General features: G+C 44.5%; 1 protein-coding gene and 1 long non-coding RNA gene across 32 annotated transcripts in view; one reads left to right on the top strand and one right to left on the bottom strand.

Moving 5' to 3' along the window:
* The window catches only part of PEX5 (peroxisomal biogenesis factor 5), a 28,674-nt gene extending 13,537 nt beyond the window's left edge, over window positions 1-15,137 (bottom strand). For 2 of the 31 annotated variants that reach the window (XM_063785436.1, XM_063785435.1), the window contains exons 1-10: window positions 14,910-15,024; window positions 13,627-13,789; window positions 13,274-13,309; window positions 12,851-12,983; window positions 12,509-12,640; window positions 5,575-5,677; window positions 3,058-3,148; window positions 2,553-2,663; window positions 2,200-2,292; window positions 1,387-1,482 (exon numbers count right to left, since the gene is read on the bottom strand). In XM_063785436.1, the coding sequence (XP_063641506.1) occupies window positions 1,387-1,482; window positions 2,200-2,292; window positions 2,553-2,663; window positions 3,058-3,148; window positions 5,575-5,677; window positions 12,509-12,640; window positions 12,851-12,983; window positions 13,274-13,309; window positions 13,627-13,773 (942 nt within the window). In that variant the 5' untranslated portion in view covers window positions 13,774-13,789; window positions 14,910-15,024. Of the gene's footprint in view, window positions 1-1,386; window positions 1,507-2,199; window positions 2,293-2,552; window positions 2,664-3,057; window positions 3,149-5,574; window positions 5,678-12,508; window positions 12,641-12,850; window positions 12,984-13,273; window positions 13,310-13,581; window positions 13,790-13,934; window positions 14,130-14,170; window positions 14,312-14,401; window positions 14,564-14,909 lie in introns of those variants that run through there. The other 29 variants (XM_054664058.2, XM_054664057.2, XM_063785433.1 and 26 more) reach the window with 28 other exon arrangements.
* Window positions 15,003-16,092, top strand: LOC107967425 (uncharacterized). The gene is made up of 2 exons (XR_001707813.3): window positions 15,003-15,410; window positions 15,703-16,092. It is a non-coding gene; the product is annotated as an uncharacterized LOC107967425 (long non-coding RNA).
* The last annotated feature ends 6,269 nt before the right edge of the window (window positions 16,093-22,361 follow it).

Here is a 22,361-nt window from a genome sequence, read left to right as displayed (position 1 = left end):
ACCATTTATCGAAAAGACTATCCTTTCCACATTTCTATTCTTGGAACCTGATCAAATGTGATTTTTTTTCTAAAAAAAAATTTGCTTTCTAATTTGTCACATTGTTCTATGTGTCTGAAAAAAAAAATGTATTCTGGCCAGCATGTCATAAATACGAGAGTAATAAATGATAAAAGAAAATGCTGCTCATACAAAACTAGTATTATGCCTATATGTATGAAAAGCATGGACATTTTTACATAAATGTACAACTTTCCATTTATAAGTTGATGGGGCCTATGTGACTTATCAAATTGTTAATACAAAATAATAACAAAAGTGTTATCTATATTTCCTTCAGTTCTTCCTTATCAAAAGTATATACAATGAACTCATAGTCTAGTGAAATACATGGCAAGGTCCCAGCTGTCTTTTCCCTTATAGTTAGAAAAATCCAGATCAGACTGGAATAATAAGCAAAATCATATTTTTCCTAATACTGTTCTTCACTGGCTCTCAAACTCTAGCCTTTTTCTGAACTGCATCTTCCCATCTTGGCATAGCTCCCTTATTACATCAAGATCCATCTCCAGCACCCTGGTTTGCATCTCAGGCCCTGGTTCCAGCCCCACAATACTTTCCCAACCAGATCTGAACTGAGAAAAAGACATCACTACTCACATCCCCAGTTCCTGTTTTGCCTTTTTTCAAAACCAAGTGATTCTTTCCCCTCTTCATGTTTCAACTCAGGAGCTCAGTTATTAAACACATCCCCAAATATCCTACAACCCACAGGTAGATTTGTTTTTCAGTAAGACCCCAGAAGTAACATATGCTTCTAAGTCAACAGCACATGCTATAGGCAAAATGCAATCATCTTTCATACTACTAAGAAATTTCCCTAATATTTAAGTTATCTAATATAAATTCTTTGAAAACCCTAAATTAGGGCAAGTGGCTACTACCTATAAAAGATAAGAACTTAAAATGAATATGTGAGTTTAAAAAGTAAACAGATATTAAGATGTGGAGGCAAAGGGATAGTCTGTCCACTAACACTCCCCACCAAAGGAGTCAGCAGTCTTCTCAAAAAGCTCCCAATCTGCCCTCCAAGCAGAGCTACTTCCTCTGTGCTTTTAATGCAGCAAGCATGTGCAAACCTCCTTCACAGGTGTTACGTACTGGACTGTCATTATTGACAAAGATAGTCTCATTAACATCTATATCCCAAGAATAAAGTTTATACTCAATCACTGAAGAGGAAGGGCAAGGGAATTATTCAGACTTCTTTTCGTGGAAAGGGACTCAAGAAAATACTTAAAAGCACCCTTCAAATTCAGGATTAAAGGAAAGACGTTAAAAAGAAGGAAGTTCTGGAACCTGAAAAACTAAGAGTTTTTACCTTACCTTATCATAGGTAGCTGACGTAAGGTCATCATAGTCAGAAAGCCAGGGGTGGGCCTCAGCATCCCGTTTTGCCATCTCCTCCAACTCTGCCTGCAACTTGTCCCAGAAATCGACATCAGACTGTAAGGAAGGGAAAGCAGATAGAAAAAGGAGATCCATCATGACCACCCCACCCCACACTCAGCTCTGCTGGGATTCTCTAAGGCAGCAGTTCTTGAATTTCAACATGTTTTAAGAATCATCTGAATAACTTTTTTAAAATGCAAATGGCCAGATGCTATCCCCAGATTCTGATTTAGTAGTCTGGGGTGATGGCCAGAAATCTGTAGTTTAGTTTAGTTTAGTTTACTTTTTTGTTTGAGACAGAGTTTCACTCTCGTTGCCCAGGCTAGAGTGCAATGGCGTGATCTCATCTTGTTGCAACCTCCACCTCCCAGTTTCAAACATTTCTCCTGCCTCAGCCTCCCAAGTAGCTGGGATTACAGGCATGCGCCACCACACCACGCTAATTTTGTATTTTTAGTAGAGACATGGGGTTTCTCCATGTTGTTCAGACTGGTCTCGAACTCCTAACCTCAGGTGATCCACCCACCTCGGGCTCCCAAAGTGCTGAGATTACAGGCATGAGCCACCATGCCTGGCCCAGAAATCTGCATTTTTGAACAGCACCCACCCCATCCCCAAGCAACTCTGACACAGATGATCCAGGTCCACTATGAAATACAATTTGCATCATCTTTGATGTTCATACACCCACTCACTCCAAGGAGTGTTTTCTTTTGGGGTGTCTGCTCCTGCACTATCTGCTCTCACCTCTATAGCTGACTTGGCTCGTTCAAACTCCATATCAAGGGCAGATGTGTTTACTGGTCTTGTGAACTGGTCAACCCAGGCATCTGATGTACCCTGCGACAAAAAAGGATGGTCAGTACCACTACCACCAACTTTCTATCCATCAGACGCACACTAAATACCCACTAAACACCACCAACCTGGGTACTTCTGAGAAAATCATTCTCAGAATCTCTTTCCCACCCACTTGGGACCTGGATGCTATCAAGACAAGCTGGTCTTATCCTTCCCCATCTGGGACCACTGACCACTGAACCCATGGCCTGGGGCATCAGCTGGCTCTGAAGTGGGACTGGAAAGTGACAATGTCCTACCTGCTGCTGTATAAACTCTGCTGCCCACTGTTCTGCCTGAGCTCGGCCCGACCCTGCACCGGACTCCAGGGACACCTGCCCTTCGCCAATCTGCCGCACGAATTTCAGGAACTGGGGCACAGAGACACACACAGGCCACTTGGGAAAGGACTTCCAGGTGTGCACTCTCAACCATGCCCAAGAGGACCCTGTACTCACCCCTCCCCTGACCATCTCTAGCTGCAGACAAGATATGCTAAAGACCCTAAAAGAGGTAGAGAGCAAAAAGAAAGGGATTTCTGGCTCTAAAGACTTGAAAAGGCATCAGAAAAAAGAGTTAGTAGGCAAGGAGATGAGTGAATGAACACTAGAAGGAAGAGGCAGGATCTTAAGTCTCTGTTCTATAGACAGGAACGAAGAGACCTAAGATCTCCTTCTCTTTAAACTAAACTGGGGTAAGAAAAGCAAGATTCTTGCCTTCCAAAACCAGCTCTGCTGGGCAAAGCAGCAGAGCGATGTGGCTCACCTCAGAATTAGCCAATTTGGGGTCATCCACTTTGGCCACAAAGTCACTGGCCGTGTGCTGCAGATCCTCCTCAGAATGATATTCATCATACCTGGAACGGGTAAGAACTAATTTTACACATTAGTCTGCCATCACCCTCCCCATGCTACTCCCCACTCCTAGCCCATGACAATGACAGTTCCTGTGGGGGAACTCCATTCTCCTGTTGAGAACCTACAAACTCCAATTTGCATTATAGAAGGACATTTGGGCAGGAGTGTGAAAGTACTAGCTACATCCTTCTAGCTGTCCCTTTCCCAAACATATCTTTGCATACAGATGGGATAGTAGCAGGCTCAAAATTAAGAAGGGAACAAGGTAAAATTATGAACTTTAAGATGAAGTTATGAACTTCATATAGGATAGTTAGGATTCCTGAAAAATATATATATATTTACCTATATACATATATTTTAAAACAGTCTGAAAACTCCCTTCCTCCCAAATATAGCTGATATGTATGTATATATACGTGTGTATATGTGTATATGTATGTATATACATGTGTATGTGTATGTGTATACATGTATATGTCTGTATGTATATACATGTGTATGCATGTATCTACGTGTACATATGTATACGTGTGTATATACATGTATTGCACATGTATGTGTATATATGTATGCGTGTGTACATGTGTATGTGTGTATATATGTGTGTGCGTGTGTGTGTGCACGCACACATGCATGCGCTTTTGTTTTTTTAAAGACAAGGTCTTACTGTGTTCCTCGGGCTAGACTTGATCTCCTGGGCCCAAGCAATCCTCCCACCTCAGCTTCCTGAGTACAGGCACACAACCACCATGTCCTTGACTACATTTGAACCATAAATTCACAGGAGTAATAACCCAAGGGGAAATCTTAAAGAATAAAGTAAGCCCTCTCCCTCTCCCCACAGTCTCCCTCCCCCTCTCTTTCCACGGTCTCCCTCTGATGCCGAGCCGAAGGTGGACTGTACTGCTGCCATCTCGGCTCACTGCAACCTCCCTGCCTGATTCTCCTGCCTCAGCCTGCCGAGTGCCTGCGATTGCAGGCGCGCGCCGCCACGCCTGACTGGTTTTCGTATTTTTTTGGTGGAGACGGGGTTTCGCTGTGTTGGCCAGGCTGGTCTCCAGCTCCTAACCACGAGTGATCCGCCAGCCTCGGCCTCCCGAGGTGCCGGGATTGCAGACGGAGTCTCATTCACTCAGTGCTCAATGGTGCCCAGGCTGGAGTGCAGTGGCGTGATCTCGGCTCGCCACAACCTCCACCTCCCAGCCGCCTGCCTTGGCCTCCCAAAGTGCCGAGATTGCAGCCTCTGCCCGGCCGCCACCCTGTCTGCGAAGTGAGGAGCATCTCTGCCTGGCCGCCCATCGTCTGGGATGTGAGGAGCCCCTCTGCCTGGCTGCCCAGTCTGGAAAGTGAGGAGCGTCTCTGCCTGGCTGCCATCCCATCTAGGAAGTGAGGAGCGCCTCTTCCCAGCCGCCATCCCATCGAGGAAGTGAGGAGCGTCTCTGCCCAGCCACCCATCATCTGAGATGTGAGGAGCGCCTCTGCCCTGCCGCCCCGTCTGGGATGTGAGGAGCGCCTCTGCCCGGCCGCCCCGTCTGAGAAGTGAGGAGACCCTCTGCCCGGCAGCCGCCCCGTCTGGGAAGTGAGGAGCATCTCCGCCCAGCAGCCACCCCGTCCGGGAGGGAGGTGGGGGGTCAGCCCCCCGCCCGGCCAGCCGCCCCGTCCGGGAGGGAGGTGGGGGGGTCAGCCCCCCACCCGGCCAGCCGCCCCGTCCGGAGGTGAGGGGCGCCTCTGCCCGGCCGCCCCTACTGGGAAGTGAGGAGCCCCTCTGCCCGGCCACCACCCCGTCTGGGAGGTGTACCCAACAGCTCATTGAGAACGGGCCATGATGACAATGGCGGTTTTGTGGAATAGAAAAGGGGGAAAGGTGGGGAAAAGATTGAGAAATCCGATGGTTGCTGTCTCTGTGTAGAAAGAAGTAGACATGGGAGACTTTTCATTTTGTTCTGTACTAAGAAAAATTCTTCTGCCTTGGGATCCTGTTGATCTATGACCTTACCCCCAACCCTGTGCTCTCTGAAACATGTGCTGTGTCCACTCAGGATTAAATGGATTAAGGGCGGTGCAAGATGTGCTTTGTTAAACAGATGCTTGAAGGCAGCATGCTCCTTAAGAGTCATCACCACTCCCTAATCTCAAGTACCCAGGGACACAAACACTGCGGAAGGCCGCAGGGTCCTCTGCCTAGGAAAACCAGAGAACTTTGTTCACTTGTTTATGTGCTGACCTTCCCTCCACTATTGTCCTATGACCCTGCCAAATCCCCCTCTGCGAGAAACACCCAAGAATGATCAATAAAAAAAAAAAAAAAAAAAAGAATAAAGTAAGTTGATTTGAGAATGTGGATGGAGGAGGAGGTTAGAGGAGGCTGGGAAAACTGTCCATACTCCTTTCACGGGATTCGGAAAGAGGTATCTGAACTCACCAGCGATCGGTGGCTGTTCCCTCAGGTTCTCCCAGCCACAGCTTCTCCTCTGATTGCTCCAAATATTCCTCAGCCCAGCGGGCAGGGGACACAGACAAGGGGTCTGCAAGGAGCAGAGAAGTGGGGAAATCACACAGGTTCATTCAGTGTGGGATCAAGGAAAGGGAAAGAGATGCCCATATTCAACTGACCCTCTTAGCCACACCAAAGCAGACAAAACTCTGCTGACTCCCTCAGAAACCCCTGGTCAAAAGAATATAGTACTAAATTTTCAACATCCTCAATATCCAACCCATTCTCAAGGAGCCTGGGGCAGAAATTTACTGAGAGTTGGGAACGGGAGATCAAATAAGGAATCTCAGGAAAGGATTAAGAACCAAACTCTTTTTCTTGAAGTGCAAGATATTTCAGTAAGAAATAGGAAGCGGAAGGGCTTTCACTTTCCTCAGAAGTACAGCAGGGAGCCAGTAAGGAGTGAAGGGAGCACAGAAGGGCTCCTGTTCCTTAACCAAGGCACTGGTCTGTTCTCCCTCTACCCAGAGTTCACACAATCCCGGCCAAAGGAGCCTTATTTCATTGTAATTTGCCTACCAAGAGAATCAGAGAAGTGGAATGCTAGGCTAGAATTAAAGATACATAGGTCTGCTCTTCCCTATGGATGTTTGGTGGGTTTTTTCATTTTTTAATTGAAATGTAATATACAAATATGAAACCATATAATGTCTACCAAACTTAAGTGTACAGCTAAATTAACTTCCACATTTGATACACTCACATAACCACCACCCGGATCAAGATACAGAACGTTTACAGTTCCCTCACAGGCTCCCTCAGTCTCCCAGCCCCCAGAAGTAAACACTATTCTGACTTTTCTCACTTTTGATTATCTTTGAGTAGCTATGTTTTTTCAGTCTAATTCTAGAAACTGTCTCAGAAGCTCTAGTGACAAAGGGGACTGCTGCAACATCAGAATAAACCTATCAAGGCAACAAACTCAATGAGGGTGTTGAACTGTTTTTCATCCTCCAGGACTTTGCCCTTTACTATCCTGTGGCCAGAAAAAAAAAACAAGGAGACTGACTGCGGGCACTAAAGAACAAGGAAACAAAGAGAAGGCACAAGCCTACGGTGTTCTTTCCTTCTGCCCTGTGTCCAGAACTAATCTTACTAGTTAGTCTGCCACCACCTTCCCCTGCTATTCCCCACTCCTGGCCCATGACAAGGACAGTTCCCAAGGGGGAACTCCACTCTCTTGTTGAGAACCTACTAACTCCAATTTGCATTAAAGAGGGACATTTGGGCAGGGGTGTGAAAATATTAGCTGGTACTAGCAGTCTTTGTCCCCAGTTTCAAGATCTGACCACCCTTGCTTTTACTACCCCTTCGGTATTAAAGTACAAAAACTTCTACTCCCTTTTAACTGAGACTTTGCCTGAATAATGTCAACAAAGTAGTCTCAAAATCTGAGCATGAAATGTCAAAATGTGAAAAACAAAGGATCAAGACTCTCAGAATACACCTAATTATAAATAAGTAATTACTAATTACATTATATATAACATATATAATTACTACATTATATATGACGTATGTAATTACATTATATATGACGTATGTAATTACATTATATATGACGTGTGTAATTACATTATATATGACGTGTGTAATTACATTATATATGACGTGTGTAATTACATTATATATGACGTGTGTAATTACATTATATATGACGTGTGTAATTACATTATATATGACGTGTGTAATTACATTATATATGACGTGTGTAATTACATTATATATGACGTGTGTAATTACATTATATATGACGTGTGTAATTACATTATATATGACGTGTGTAATTACATTATATATGACGTGTGTAATTACATTATATATGACGTGTGTAATTGCATTATATATGACGTGTGTAATTGCATTATATATGACGTGTGTAATTGCATTATATATGACGTGTGTAATTGCATTATATATGACGTGTGTAATTGCATTATATATGACGTGTGTAATTGCATTATATATGACGTGTGTAATTGCATTATATATGACGTGTGTAATTGCATTATATATGACGTGTGTAATTGCATTATATATGACGTGTGTAATTGCATTATATATGACGTGTGTAATTGCATTATATATGACGTGTGTAATTGCATTATATATGACGTGTGTAATTGCATTATATATGACGTGTGTAATTGCATTATATATGACGTGTGTAATTGCATTATATATGACGTGTGTAATTGCATTATATATGACGTGTGTAATTGCATTATATATGACGTGTGTAATTACATTATATATGACGTGTGTAATTGCATTATATATGACGTGTGTAATTACATTATATATGACGTGTGTAATTACATTATATATGACGTGTGTAATTACATTATATATGACGTGTGTAATTACATTATAACATATATTACATTATATAATATATAATGTAATAAGAAATACATTATATGTAACACGTAATAAATACATTATATATAACATAATGTAATAAGAAATACATTATAACATAAGAAATACATTATATATACATTATATATAATGTAAAATGTATATATAATATATATATTATATAATGTATAATGTAATAAGAAATATGGTTGGCAATTGTTTTTTGACCATAGATCCATCTGTTACTTTCAAGGACTCTCAAAAATTAAATACAGATTCTGCTCACTAGCTCTTACAGGAAGCATTTCTCTTCCATTTGCCCCAATTAGACTGTTGCCTCAAGTGTGGAGACAGAAAGGAGATGCTTAATACTCAAAGAGACTTTAAGATCTCCTAGTTCCTTAGTTCCATTCTTAGTTGAAATTCTTAGCTCCATTCTGTTGAAAAATAACTACTACCTCCTCAACTCTCCAAACACTTCTAACTCTCAACTAGAGTATTTTGCAAAAGCATATTCTGGCCATAAGTGCTCCTCAAATTCACAGAAAACATTTCAAATTCCTATGAAATGGTCCTCTCAAGGACAAAAAAAAAAAAAAACAGAAAAAACACAAAGCACCTTTGAATTTTTACAACAGACATGAGGACTTAACAATAGATACGAGGCAGTTTAAGAAAAAAAATCCCAGAGCTGAGAAAAACTATCCTCAAATACCTATAATTTGGTAGTTGGCCAGATTAGCCACAAGACCCAGAATTTCTTGGCATTGGGAACCTACTCCAACAAGAGTCAAATAACCGAAAGAATCAAAAGAGTAACACACTGCCTTCACAATCTTTGAGAAATTCCTACAGAAAATCAGATCCATGTGGATACATCTGAGATCAAGGCAACTAAGGTCTACAGAGGGGATGCACTGCCTGAGGTCATACAGATTAGTAGAGTGAGAATAACCTAGACACCAAATACCCCACTCAAAATGTGCACCTCATATAATTTCTCGTTGTTTACTCATTCCTTCTAGGCACATCTTCCCCAAGCTCAAAAGTCAAAAACTCAGAACTTGCTACTCTTACTCATGAAAGTTTCTGTGTCTGCTAAATAGCAGCACTGTGGAGAAGAATACAAGTTGTAGGGTCAGTCTACCCACATTTAAATCCTAACTCCATCACTTATTCACTGTGCATCTTCAGACTAGTTACTCAACCTTCTTAAGTTTCCATGTCCTTATCTTTAAAGCAGAGATAACAGTAGGGGCTGCGGTGAAAACCAACGAATACAGTAACAAATGTTAGCTATTATCATTAGTCTGCTCATGGCAAACCTATAACAAAAGCAGAAAACATCACAATGAGACTGTTATTCCAAAGCCTCTCCTCCAACATCCAGAAAAGATCTGTTGCCAATTATCTTCTGCTACTGCTATCCATGGCTTTTCCCATGAAAGTGCAGGTTTATCTCTCATGATTATCATATGAACCTCACATACCATGTCAACCGAAGCTGTCTAAATTTAAGAACCCTGAAGATGTGTTTTATCTCTAGATCTGAGCAAACACAAGATGGAGAATTATTTGACCCAGAAGATTTAAGACGGGGGGATTCCATTACAAAATAAGGTAAGCTAAAAAAATGAACTTCATGTGGTGAGAGAATAGTTCTGTATCTTGATCATGATGGTGCTTACACAAATCTACACATTTAATAAAATTGCATAAAACACACACACACAAATAAGGGCATGTAAAACTGGTGAAACCTAATAAACTCTGAGGATTGAAACAAGGGCAACTTCTTGATTTTTGATCTCTGCATAACTGCTATGTAAAATGTTACCAATGGAGGAGATTGGGTGAAGGGTATACAGAACCTTCCTATACATTTTTTTTTTCAACTTCCAGTGAAACTAAGTACTTCCAAATAAAAAATTTAAATTTAAATAATTGAGCTGCAACGTTCTTTTTAAACTTGATTTTGACTCTTAACAGTGGAGATTTTAAAATAAGAACTTAAAAAGTATAGCCTTCTTTCACCTCAAAATCTACTTATCTATAAAGCCATAGCTAACCCATACAATTGTATCAGCCACAAATGCTATAATTAAAAATGAAGGATAATAAAAAAAAAGTCAGTTACGACAAAATGAACTCCTTTCCTTTAGCTTTTTCTCCCAGATCTCAATTCATTCATTCAATACCAGAGGCCTACTACATGCAAAGCAATATACTGCTGCAATAAGACATTTTTATGAAGGCAGACTTCAAACAGCTCAACTCCCATTCTAAGGTTTGCATGTCTCTGCCTCTGTGAAACAGGCACGATTCCAAAAGAATCTACAAAATACTAGAAGAGCTCTACTAAGAGCATTTAACTGGTGAGACAGATAAAACATGTTTTTCTAAAGTTGTTTTTCATTTCAAGTTAAAGAAGATTTCACTGGCTGCATGCAATTCAGGTAATTATAGCAAAAATTTCATCCATCTCAACGCTCATAGTAGCAATGATTTTTCTGAATTATCAAAAATGACTAATACCCACATTACAACAGAAGCCTCTCTGTGATAAGAGATAGCACTTAAGTCTAAGGTTTATGTGAAAAACTGAGTTTCCGTCTAGGAGAGGGTCTTTGCTATGGTTCAGATTTTAACTTGCGGCAATTTCACAAAGAATCTCAACTTGAGGGCACGTGCGGTGGCTCACGCTTGTAATCCCAGCACTTTGGGAGGCTGTGGTGGATTACTTAAGGTCAGGAGTTCAAGACCAGCCTGGCCAACATGGTGAAACCCTGTCTCTACTAAAAATACCAAATAGCCGGGCATGGTGGCACACGCCTGTAGTCCCAGCTACTCAGGAGGCTGAAACGGGAGAATCCCTTGAACCCAGGAGGCAGAGGTTGCAGTGCATACAGATTGCACCGCTGCACTCCACCCTGGGTGAGAGCAAGACCCTGTCTCAAAAAAAAAAAAGAATCTCAAGAGCAACACAGACATGAGTTTGAATATCATCTCTATTATTCAATGATTTTGCACAAAGTATTTAACCTTTCCAAATCTCAGTCTCCTCATCTATAAAATGGGGGTGGGATATCCACCTTGTGTTACTGTTACTGTGAAGTTCTAATGAGCTTAAGAAGATAAAGTGATTAGCACTCTTAACAAAGCCAAGAGCACCTACTGTTCTACCTTAACTCCAACTTATGGGTGGGAAAGAGACACGTGATAAAAGAGACCCACAGATCTTATTAAAGGTGAGTTTTAGTTTTTAGATTTGGGATTTTTCTCGTGTGCGGAGAAGCCCATCCTAAACATGGGCCTCCTTCACACACATTTGTCCCTGATCAGATAGGCTTCGGGTAAGAAGAATCAATCCTAAAGGATGCGAGGAGCAATAGATGCTCTCAAGGAAAATTAGACTGAGACCTTGAAATCTGTAGCAAAGCAAGAAAGAACATAAATTAAAATGGTGGGGGTAGAAACCAATTCAGTCCCTTTAATCATCTCAGAAAAATTCAGGAACCATGATGATGTGACTCCCCGAGATCCTGGAACTTGGTACCTTTCTCTATGTGTATCTCTTGTTATTCTTGATAACTTAAACAGGAAAAAGGCTAACTTTTGAGAGCAATCAGGAAGAGGAAAGCTGAAGAGACTGCCCTTCCCACCATGTACCTGATTAGATAGGCTTAGGGCAAGAAGAATCAATCATAAAAGATGCAGGAGCAATGGATGCTTTCAAAGAGGAAAAATTAGGCTGAGACCTTGAAGTCTGTAGCAAAGCAAGAAAGAGCATAAATTGCAGGCCTGACAGTATAGCATCACAGTTAAGGCCACAGGGTCAGGAATCATTCAAATCCAGGGTCAAATCCCAACTCTACCACTGACAAAGCTGTGTAACCTTGGGCACACTTCACCTCTAAGCCTCAATTTTCTTATCTTTAAACTAGGTCTAAAAACAGTAACTACCTCTAGGGTTCTCATGGAGAGTAAGTAGATAATGCATTCAAAGCATGTAACACAAGGCCTAGAACGTAACTATTGCTATTAATTTTTATTATCATCATCATGGTATGGTCTTTACCTTCTAAAGCCATATACTTCAGGCACTGGAACTTCACAATAACACTCTGAAGGCCCCAATTCTGTTCCAAATAACTTAAGACCAGAATCCCAGGTGCTGTAGTGAATACTCTCTTCCTCGGCAACACTGCCATCCATCCAATCTGTAGATCCTCTCCACTAAACCACAGTGATAAAGTAAAAAGGCCAACCAAACTCTTCGTTCTCTCTATCCAAAATCTCTTATCCAGTACAAACCCAGTCCTCTCTTTAATATACATTACATTCCGTTATCACCTAAGGGAAACTGAGTTCAGTACCCTACCCCTCTAGAAATGAGTCATGAGACCAGAAAAATCGTAATCACACTATATCGTGAACAGGGGAAGGGTACAGAATTCTGCCCCATAGAAGCCAATATAGATTTTCCCATAACAAGTTTCACCTGTAACTTCAGAGATGAATTCTTGGGACCAGTCAGTCTCATTATAATCCTGAGTTACATCCACAGCATCTCCAGCTGCAAGAAACTCCTGGGCCCAGTTCTCAGACAAGGCCAAGTCTGCCACACCAGGGGCTTAAAAGAGAGAGAGAGAAAACTAAGAAAGAATACACACATACCATTCCATCATGCCTAAAGAACCCTGAATCCACGTGGAAACACTCTGTTACTTTTGTCTCCTTCTGCATCTCAGGTCCCCAATGCCAGCAGCATCCAATGGAACCCCCTTCCTTGGCCCTGGCTACAAGGAAAACGATCTCCCCTCCCACTAGACTCTGGACTCACCTCTCTGGGGAGCCTGGCGGAAGTTTGACTGCTCAATCTGCTGCATCTCAGCCAGGAGGTCATCCATCTTGAAGGTCTGAGGGGCACGGGACACAAGGGGTGCATTCTGGTCCTGCAGGAATTCAGCCACCAACTGCCAGAAGGGAAATGATGAAATGAACCCATAGGCTTGGGAGGCCCCAGCAAGAGGCAGGACCCACTGGAGGGGGATCCCAATGTCAGATACAAGGAAAGGAAAACACAGAAACTGGAGACACATAAAGACAAATTGTCTTTCCATAGATTTAGAAGCACGAAAAAACAAGCAGGCATTCTCATTCGGTCAGGAAAGCCCAAAAATTGAAATACGGGGGACCTAAGTTTAAAGGTAAAAACACAATGGGCAAGAGAAAAACGGGACAGAAAAGAGACCGGTCTATTTACCTCATCTTCAGAAGCTACTCCCAAAGGCTTGGAGGCCTAAGAGAGAAAGACAGAGATGTACAATGACGCAGTTCCTCTAAAATCAGGGGTTGATGAAGCCCATAGGCATCTGAGCCTCGGCTTCTTCATCTATAAAATGGTTGCATTTATTTAAAGGTGCACAGGGTTTTCTAGTGTTTATAAACGCTCAGTAAGTGGTAACTACTATGATTTGCAACCCAGTAGAGAAAGCGGTTATACCAAGATGCGCAAACAGCCCCCCGCCTCAGACCACCACCACCTGGGCTTTCCACCTCAGCAACACCCACTGCCTCAGAGGCTGCACCTGGGCTTTCCACCGCAAGAACACTCACTGCCTCAGAGGCTGGGGCTCCGGGGGGCCAGGGGCCAGGCCTCAATCCCTCCTGCCGAAGGGCCTTGTCCTGGGTGAAGTGCCCGGCGAGCTTCATGAGCGGGTTGGCACCCCCGCATTCGGCCTCCACCAGCTCCCGCATTGCCATGGTGACCGCCAGCTCTCTGATGGACACAGGAGGTTTGGAACTGAGGTACCCAAGCCAGACCCTTCCCACATCCACAACTCTGCCCGTATCTGAGGAAGGCACACAGGCGTCTGCCCCACACTGGCCGCCCTCCACCCCAGTGCTTTTGCTGTGACCCCCACCTCTGCCAGGAGTTCGAGGGAGGTCGGTACTCTCTCCTGCCGCCCCCCTCAAAGGCCACCGCTTCCAGCCTGCGCCTCTGCAGAGGCCTCCACGACTACGGTCCCATGGGCTGGGGGCCAGTAGCTGCCTCCACAAAGGGGCCTGGACCCCGGGGGACCACGGGGACGCTTCAACAACCAGGCTGGACGGCGACACTGCCCGAGGAGGGGAGAGTGGGAAAACAGCCCGACCATACCTAGCCCCCCGCAGCCCCAGCACGCGGTGAGCACGGCAGAGGAGCATTCCCTCCCCTTAAGTCACCGGAGCCCTTCCCCCGGCTCGGCCCGGTCCCTCCCGCGCTCCCCACCGCCCATCTCCCCGGCCCTGCTGCCGCTCCAGCCCCGCCCCTGGGACCCGCGAGGCCACCACAAGGGTGGGGAAGGGCCCAGGGACGCGGCCCCGGGCCCCCTCGAGGTCAGGCGCTCACCGCCTAGCGCCGCGCCGCGCCGCACGACCCGCCGGGGCACCAGGTGCTGGCTTGGGGGAGGGGAGAAGGGGGGCGGGGAGCCAGGGGGCGGGGCTCAGGCTTAAAGGGGCCGTGACCGCCCCGCAGCGGCCCAGGCCCAGCGGAAGCTGTCTGAAGAGGCGGGGCCTTAAGACTGCGACGCAGCCTGACGGGAAGAGCCGTGAGTCTTAAAGGGGAAGAGCACCTTAGAGAGCAGGTCTTGGAGAGCCGCCTTTAGGAGCGCTCGAAAAGGCCACAGGCCCTAGGATTTGTTTGACGGAAAGCTCAAAGAAGAGTGGAGCTAAGAAGGGCTTCCCAGGCTCTGGGGGAAAGCCGGAGACGCGAGATCCTAGGCTCAGTTGATCCTGCCTCTTCCCTTGGGCGCATTGTGACCTAAGGGGATTCAGTGCCCTTTCTGAGCCTCAGTTTTCCCCTCTAAAATGGGGCTGGCTAATGTTCCCAAGCCCAAGAAAGAGAAAAGCCCTAATACCAGGGGCTGGGGAGTCCGGTCCGAAGCCTTCTTCAGCCTCCTAGGCCTGCCCCCCTTCCAAATAACCCCTAGCGGGGTAGCGTCACTGTCTCCATGGAGACAGGGGCCCGCCCCCGCCTTAATCCCTCTCCACCTCTGCATAATGGGGAAAATAGCACTGCATGATGACAAATTCCGGAGACCAAAATAGGGTCCAACGCATCCTGAGACCTCGAGCTGGTAACGTACAGGGAAGGTGAACAGTGAGTCAGCCCTTCCTTCCGCTAAGTCAACATAGTGGCCTTATTCCCACCACTCCAGGCTGGGAAAGCACAAACATACAAGAAACGCTTTTAATCACGGAATAAGACTAAGCCTCAAGCCCCCTCATCTGCCAAAGAGTGTGCTCTGCTGTCAAACCTCAAAGTCATTGAGAAACAAACCCTGATAATCTCACCCAGCTTCAAGACCAAGGGAGTCCTAGTGTCATGGAGAAGAGCAAGGAGGGGCCCAGGGCTGCCGGTAAATGACCAAGGGCAATAATGCCAGACGAACAGAAGTACCATCCCAGCCCGGGGTGCACGAGCGGAGGCAGGCAGGCAGCAGGTGGCGCCATGGGCCGGGCTTGTTTCCTGGCTGTTCTGCAGATTTCAGAGGTGGAGGCCTCAGGGGGCCACAGGGAATGTCTGTGTAAACTCATCCCTGGGAAGATAGAGAAGCTGCTCTGACACCTCAGGGGAACAGAATGGCAGGGGACAGACCATTAAGACTGTGCAACATTTCTCCTTTTCCTTGCCTTTTCGCTCTCTTTCAGAGGCCCCACTTCTACACCCCGTTTTCTTCCGGAGCACAGAAATCCCAGCCCTTGGGTGTCCCCTGTTCTCAGGCTGCCATCGTGAGGAAAATACCTGATAAACTAAACCACACAAGGATGAAGAGATGCCCTCCAGAAGGTGCATACTTTGAAAAAGAGGACCCCCTAGAGACAGCAATGTTTAAAGGAAGCCATGTGATACAGCAGAATTTCAGAACCTCAAGGCAACCAGAGTTTCCCAGTACCACTTAAACATCACAACACACATAACCTTCTGCTCTGCTAGGAGTTTATCAACTGATTAGCCGTAACTCACTTTGTGTGCGGATCTTGGAAGAATGCTAATAATAATAACTGATGTTTACTAAAATCCAGGTGTTGTGTAAAACACTTTATGTATCTCAATGCTTTTAATCTTCTTAATACCCCTATTAAATAGATATTAGTAGACCCACTTTACAGATAAGACTTGTGCAAAATCAGATGGCTAGGAAGTCAAAATTTAATCCAGGCATAACTCCAGGCACCTACTTCCCAGTCTTAGAGAAGACTTACTGATAAACCGTGGAGATCTTTGATCTCCTAGGCCATAGAATCTTTCACAGAACTTGGTCCATAGTCCCAGCCAGAGGTGCTGGGAAAGGGCTAATAGAGTGACTTTGGTGTTTAATATTTAATTTACTGAAGCTCTAGATTTGAAACCCTAGATTTTGTTAATCCAGGTTCAACTTTAAATTCTTGTTCTAGTCATAAAAGTAGTAATTTTTATAAAATAAAAATAATTTTTACTTTAATGTTTGACTAATTCAAGTTCAATAGATGTTTAGACACATATTGCATTGACTGTGTGCCAGGCATTGTTTCAAGCACTTTTCAACTATTGATTTATTTAATCCTAATAGTTATTAATAATAACTATTATCCCCCATTTTACAAAAGAGGAAACTGAGGCACAGAGAAGTTGAGTGACTTGCACAAGGTCATACTAATAAATAGCAGAGCTGGGATTTGAACCCAGACCACGGTCACCAAACTGTAAAGGGCTCAATGGTCAATATTTTTGGCTTTGTAGTCCATGCAGTCTCTGTCACAGTGACTCAACCCTGCTGTTGGAGCACAAAAGCAGACATAGGCCACACCTAAACAAATGAGCATGGCTGTATTCCAGTAATGCTTTTTATGGGGACTGAAATGTGAATTTTATATAATTTTCATGTTACAAAATATTATTATTCTTTCGATGTTTTTCCAACTATTTTAAAATGTCAAATACTTATTTGCTTTGAGACAGTCTTGTTCTGTCACCCAGGCCGGCATGCAGTGGCGCAATCTCGGCTCACTACAACCTCTACCTCCTAGGTTCAAGCGATTCTCCTGCCTCAGCCTCCCGAGTAGCTGGGACTACAGGCACATGCCACCACGCCCAGCTAATTTTCGTCTTTTTGGTAGAGATGGGGTTTCACCATGTTGGTCAGGCTGGTCTCAAACACCTGACTTCAGATGATCCACCCGCCTTGGCCTCCCGAAGTGCTGGGATTACAGATGTGACCCACCGTGCCCAGCCAAAAAATGTCAAATACTTCTTAGCTTGCAGACTATGGAAAAACAGGGACCAGGCCATAGTTTGTGGATCTTTGACCTACACAGTCTTATTCCAGAGTCCATGCTCTTAAACACTGTGCTGTACTTCTGCTTTTTAGAAATAAAAGACAAATTTCCTAATATTTTTAACTATGTGACATTTAATATTCATATTTTAAATACCTGACAGGGCAAACAACACTACTAGGCAAAACCTTTCTGAACTTTTATTCAACCCTTTAATAAATCAAACTTATAAACATTTATTCAATTTTCTTAATCCTCTTAAAGTCATATGTCTAAAACTCTTTTCTTTTCTTTTTTTTTTTTTTTTTTTTTGCTGTTGCAAGATTTAATAGAGTGAAAACAGAGCTCCCATACAACGGGAGGGGACCCAAAGGGGGTTGCCACTGCCAGCTCAAATGCCTGGGTTTATATCCCGATCATTGTCCCTCCCCCTGTGCTCTCAGGTAATAGATGATTGACTATTTCTTTACCTCCTGCTTTTAGCCTAATTGGTATTTTAGTGAGCTCTCTTTACTACCTAATTGGTCAGGTGTGAGCTGAGTTACAAGCACCCTGTTTAAATGTGAGTGCAGTCATCTTCCCCAGCTGGGCTTAGGAATGCTCAGTTGGCCTAGGAAATCCAGCTAGTCCTGTCTCTCAGTCCCCCTCTCAACAGGAAAACCCAAGTGCTGTTGGGGAGGTTGGCCAACAACTGCTCTAACTGCTTCCTGCTGAATTGGGGCATAGTAGGTCATGCAGTTGAGATTTCCTCAGCAGGGGTGCCTTTGATGTCATCAACATCAGAGCATGGCCTAGCAGGTCCAGGGGTCTGTAGTAGATCTTAGTCATGGACTGCATCTGGGGCTCCATTTGAAGAGCCATTTGTAGTTTTTACAGCTTTGATTCTGGAAGAGACAAACTTAACAAGGAGGTTAAAGATACAGGGATTGAAATGTATGGCCTGAAGTGTAGGGGGAGGCACATCCAACAGTTAGTAGATAAAGAGAAGCCAGTATTGGCTGGATACGTTCCTCACTGAGGGCCCTAGTGCCTTTGGATAATTTTAGCCCTAAGTATTTAACCTGCTGTAAGCAGAACTGAGCCTTTGGTTTGGAAACCTTGTAGCCACAGGTGGCGAGGAAGTTTAAGAGCGCTTGGGTAACTCGATGGCACAAGGTTTCTGAACGGGCTGCTAAAAGTAAATCATCCACATACCAAAGGGCAAGAGTGTCCAAGTATGAGAACTGGCTCAAGTCTTGTGCTAATGCCTGGTCAAATAGATGGGGGCTATCCCTGAACCCTTAGGGTAAAGCAGTCCAGGTGAATTGAGATGTTGGGTTCAAAGGATCTTCAAAGGCAAACAAGAATTGAGAGTCGGGATGTACAGGGATGCAGAAAAAGGCATCCTTAAGATCCAGGACTGTAAACCACTCTGCTTCCTCTGGTATTTGTGAAAGCAGAGTATAAGGGTTAGGTACAGCTGGGTATAGAGGGACAACGGCCTCACTGATAATCCTGAGATCTTGCACTAACCTCCACTGTCCATTGGGTTTCTGTACTCCTAAAATTGGAGTATTGCAGGGACTATTGCATGGTTTTACTAGGCCTTGGGCTTTTAGGTCCTTAACGATCTTTTGGAGTCCAAGTTGGGGCTTGTTGGGCTGTCCATCAGAGAGCTGGGTGGATCTAAGAGGGTACTGCCTTTGGTAGGGGAAGGAGGCAGAATCCTTTAGTTTAAGTTGAACAGGACAGGCATTCTTCACTTGTCTATTTGTCCTTCTGTGGCCCAGACTTCAGGATTAATTCCTTCCTCAAGTAGGGGACAACAAATGGGTGCTCCTTCTCCTATATTCAAGTGTATAATGGCCCCTGCTTTTGCTAGAATATCTCTCCCTAACAAAGGAGTGGGGCTTTCAGGCATAATTAGAAAGGCATGTGAAAAGAGTAAAGTTCCCCAGTCACAACTTAGTGGCTGGGAGAAGTATCTAGTGACTGCCTCTCCTAGGACCCCTCAGATAGTGACAGATCTGGAAGACAGTTGTCCGAGACAGGAGAGTAAGATTGAGAAGGCTGTGCCAGTGTCCAGGAGACAGTTAACCTCCTGGCCCTTAATGGTCAAGCATACCCGGGGCTCTGTGAGGGTGATGGCATGGGCTGGTGCTTGCCCTGGGCACACAGTTCTGCTGCTGGATCATCTATCTGGTTAGTGGCTTCTGACTCAGAGGACCTTCGTCCCCTGGGGCAGCAGAACTTCCAGTCATTCCCTTGACATAAGGGGCATGGACGAGGGGGTGGCTTATTTCTATTCGGACAATCTTTTTTCAAGTGCCCTTGTAGACCGCATTGGAAGCAAGCATTCAATTTGCCCAGCCTTTCTGTTCCAGAGCCTCCAAAGTCTGCTTGCTTGAAGGCCATGACTAAAGCGGTGGCCTTTTTTTTAATCCCATTTGTCCCGTTCCACCTGCTCCTCCTGATCTCTATTATAAAATACCAAGGTTGCCAAGTTCAATAGGGTTTCTAAGTTTTGCTCTGGGCCTAAGGCAGATTTTGAAGTTTTTTTTTCTAATGTCTGCAGCTGACTGAGTGATAAACTTATCCTTTAAGATTAGTTGCCCTTCAATAGAGTCAGGTGACAGAGAGGTATGCTTTCTCAATGCCTCCCTTAGTCTCTCCAGAAAGACAGTAGGATTTTCTTCCTTTCCCTGTGTTATAGCAGACATCATTGAATAGTTCATCGGCTTCTTCCTAGTTTTCCTTAGTCCTTCTAGCACGCAAGTTAGCAAATGTCTGCAGCACCAATCTCCATGTTCTGATTCTGCGTCCTGATGAGGGTCTACACTGGGAACTGCCTACTGGCCTGTGGGGAATTGTTCTCTTTCCTCTGTTGTCATACTATCATTGACCTGATTGAGATACCAGAGATCACCAAACTCTCGGGCTACAGTTATGGCGGCACTTCTCTTGTTTGTGGTTAGTGTCTGATCTAGCAGTAACATTATATCTCTCCATGTCAGATCAAAGGATTGTCCTAACCCTTGTAAAACATCAACATAGCCATCAGGGTTATCTGAGAATTTACCTAGGTCTATTTTAATTTGCTTCAAATCTGAGAGGGAAAAAGGTACAGGCACTCTGACTGGGCCGAATTCTCCTCCCACTGCCTGGAGGGGGCATAATCGGGAAATATTGGCACTCTTTGGTTCATAGTTTACCCCTTTGTCTATCTCCTTTTGGACCGTTTGTGTTGAAGGGGGGTCTTTATTAGTTGGGGAAAGAGCCGGGGGAATGCTGGGGTAGGGAGGTAGATTCTGAGGGCTTCCTATAGGGCATGAATTACACTTTTTACATAACTGCAAGTTGTCTCTTAATGAAAAGAAAGTTTGCACATATGGCACTTCACTCCATTTGCCCTCTTTTCTACAAAAGAGGTCTAGCTATAAGATGGTGTTATAATTTATACTTCCCTCAGGAGGCCAGGTTTCTCCCTCTTGAAGAGGATATCATGGCCAGGCAGTACTGCAGAAGAATATAAGTCATTTCTTTCTTAGTGTTTGAGGGTCAAATTGGTCCCAATTCTCCAGAATACGTCTTAGGGGCATTTTTGCTTTGGGGGGAACATTTCCCATCTGTAAAAAGAACATAGGGATGCCAGCACCCCGAGTCATTTTCCAATGCGCATCGCATCAGTTTTAGAGCATCCTCTGTGGTCTTAAGGCTTATTCCTTTCCAGGGTGCGTAACCACCCATGGACCTCTGCTTATCGGATTAGTTATGCTCACCAATGTAGCAGTTCTGCACCTGTTTTCCCACCTTTCTTGACCACAAAGAAAGGGGTCGGGGCTGCTGGATTCTAGGGGTCCTTTACTAGCATGCCCAACATTGCCTTTGCACTCAGGGGTGAGTTCTAGAGCTGGGCTGTGTTCCTGAGTATTTCATAACAACCCAGTTGCCCCATGAAAATGCATTCCCATAAATAACAGTTCCTATGCAAATTCATTTCAGAGAGGGTGTAGGTAACCTTTTGAGTCAGGATTGAGATAGAGTTTTTGACCACTAGGGCCTTTGTCCTTCTTTTTCTTTGTAGGAATATGCCCTAATTATTGATCTTAAACTTTTTGTTGTCCCGGATTAAGTCTTTTTGGGTATGAAATATGACAGATGGATCCTGTTTATCCTATGTGCCTTTTTCCTATGAGAAGGGGAGCAAGGAGAAAAGGATGGACTTGCTGGCTTTATGTGCTAAAGTCCAGTAAATAAACTTCTGGGTGCTATGTTGTCTTTCCAGTAGTATTGACTTACATAGGATCACTAGGCAAAGCTGTGAGAGAGATAGTTTCTCTCTTGGTAGATGGATTTTGGGAACACAGTGGAAGGACGTTTGCTCATTGCCCCCATTTGCCACTATAGGAATATGTGCCTTCCCTTAATTTACTTAATTCATTTTCATCCTGATCTATTATGTTGTTGTAGACCCAGTTCCAGTTGTTAAAGTACTGGGTCATCAGTTTTAAGGCCCTGGCAAGGGTGGTGGGGAATGGGTCCCACATAACTGCCCATGTTGACAGCTGTATACCTAAATTGGGAGGGACACCAGGGGCACGACTCCCTGGGTTCATAGCCTAGGTGCCTAAGGACGCAGCATAGAGCTCCCTTAGATCCCTTTGGAGATACAACTTGCTCTAATACTTGGGAAAGGAAGTAAAAGTCTGAAGCATTAGTACCTAGGAGGCAGGGATCAAAGGCAGTAGATTCACAGGTAAGGAGAATTTGGGGGCTACACTTTCAAGAAAGTCGTGATCAGGACTCAGGAGGTATGGATCAGAAGGAGAGGTAGTCGCACATGCATGGGTGACTGTTGAGTAGAGACTTCTGGCTGTGCCATGATCTTGACTGGCCAATGCCAGGAGTTCAGGATGACACCTTTCTGCCTCTAGTCAGCCCTCGACTTCCCCCAGGAATATTGTGAAAGTGGAAGCTGGTTCCAGGCAGACCAATGCTCCCAACCCACAAGGGTTGGGAGTTGTTAGCCTTTTCCCAGAAAGCCTCACATCTGAGTCTTAAGTCCAGCAGCC

This window comes from Pan troglodytes, chromosome 10 (assembly GCF_028858775.2).
Source record: "Pan troglodytes isolate AG18354 chromosome 10, NHGRI_mPanTro3-v2.0_pri, whole genome shotgun sequence".
Lineage (NCBI taxonomy): Eukaryota > Metazoa > Chordata > Mammalia > Primates > Hominidae > Pan > Pan troglodytes.
The sequence above is the reverse complement of the archived record's forward strand: the minus strand, read 5'-3'. Positions and strand labels throughout refer to the sequence as shown.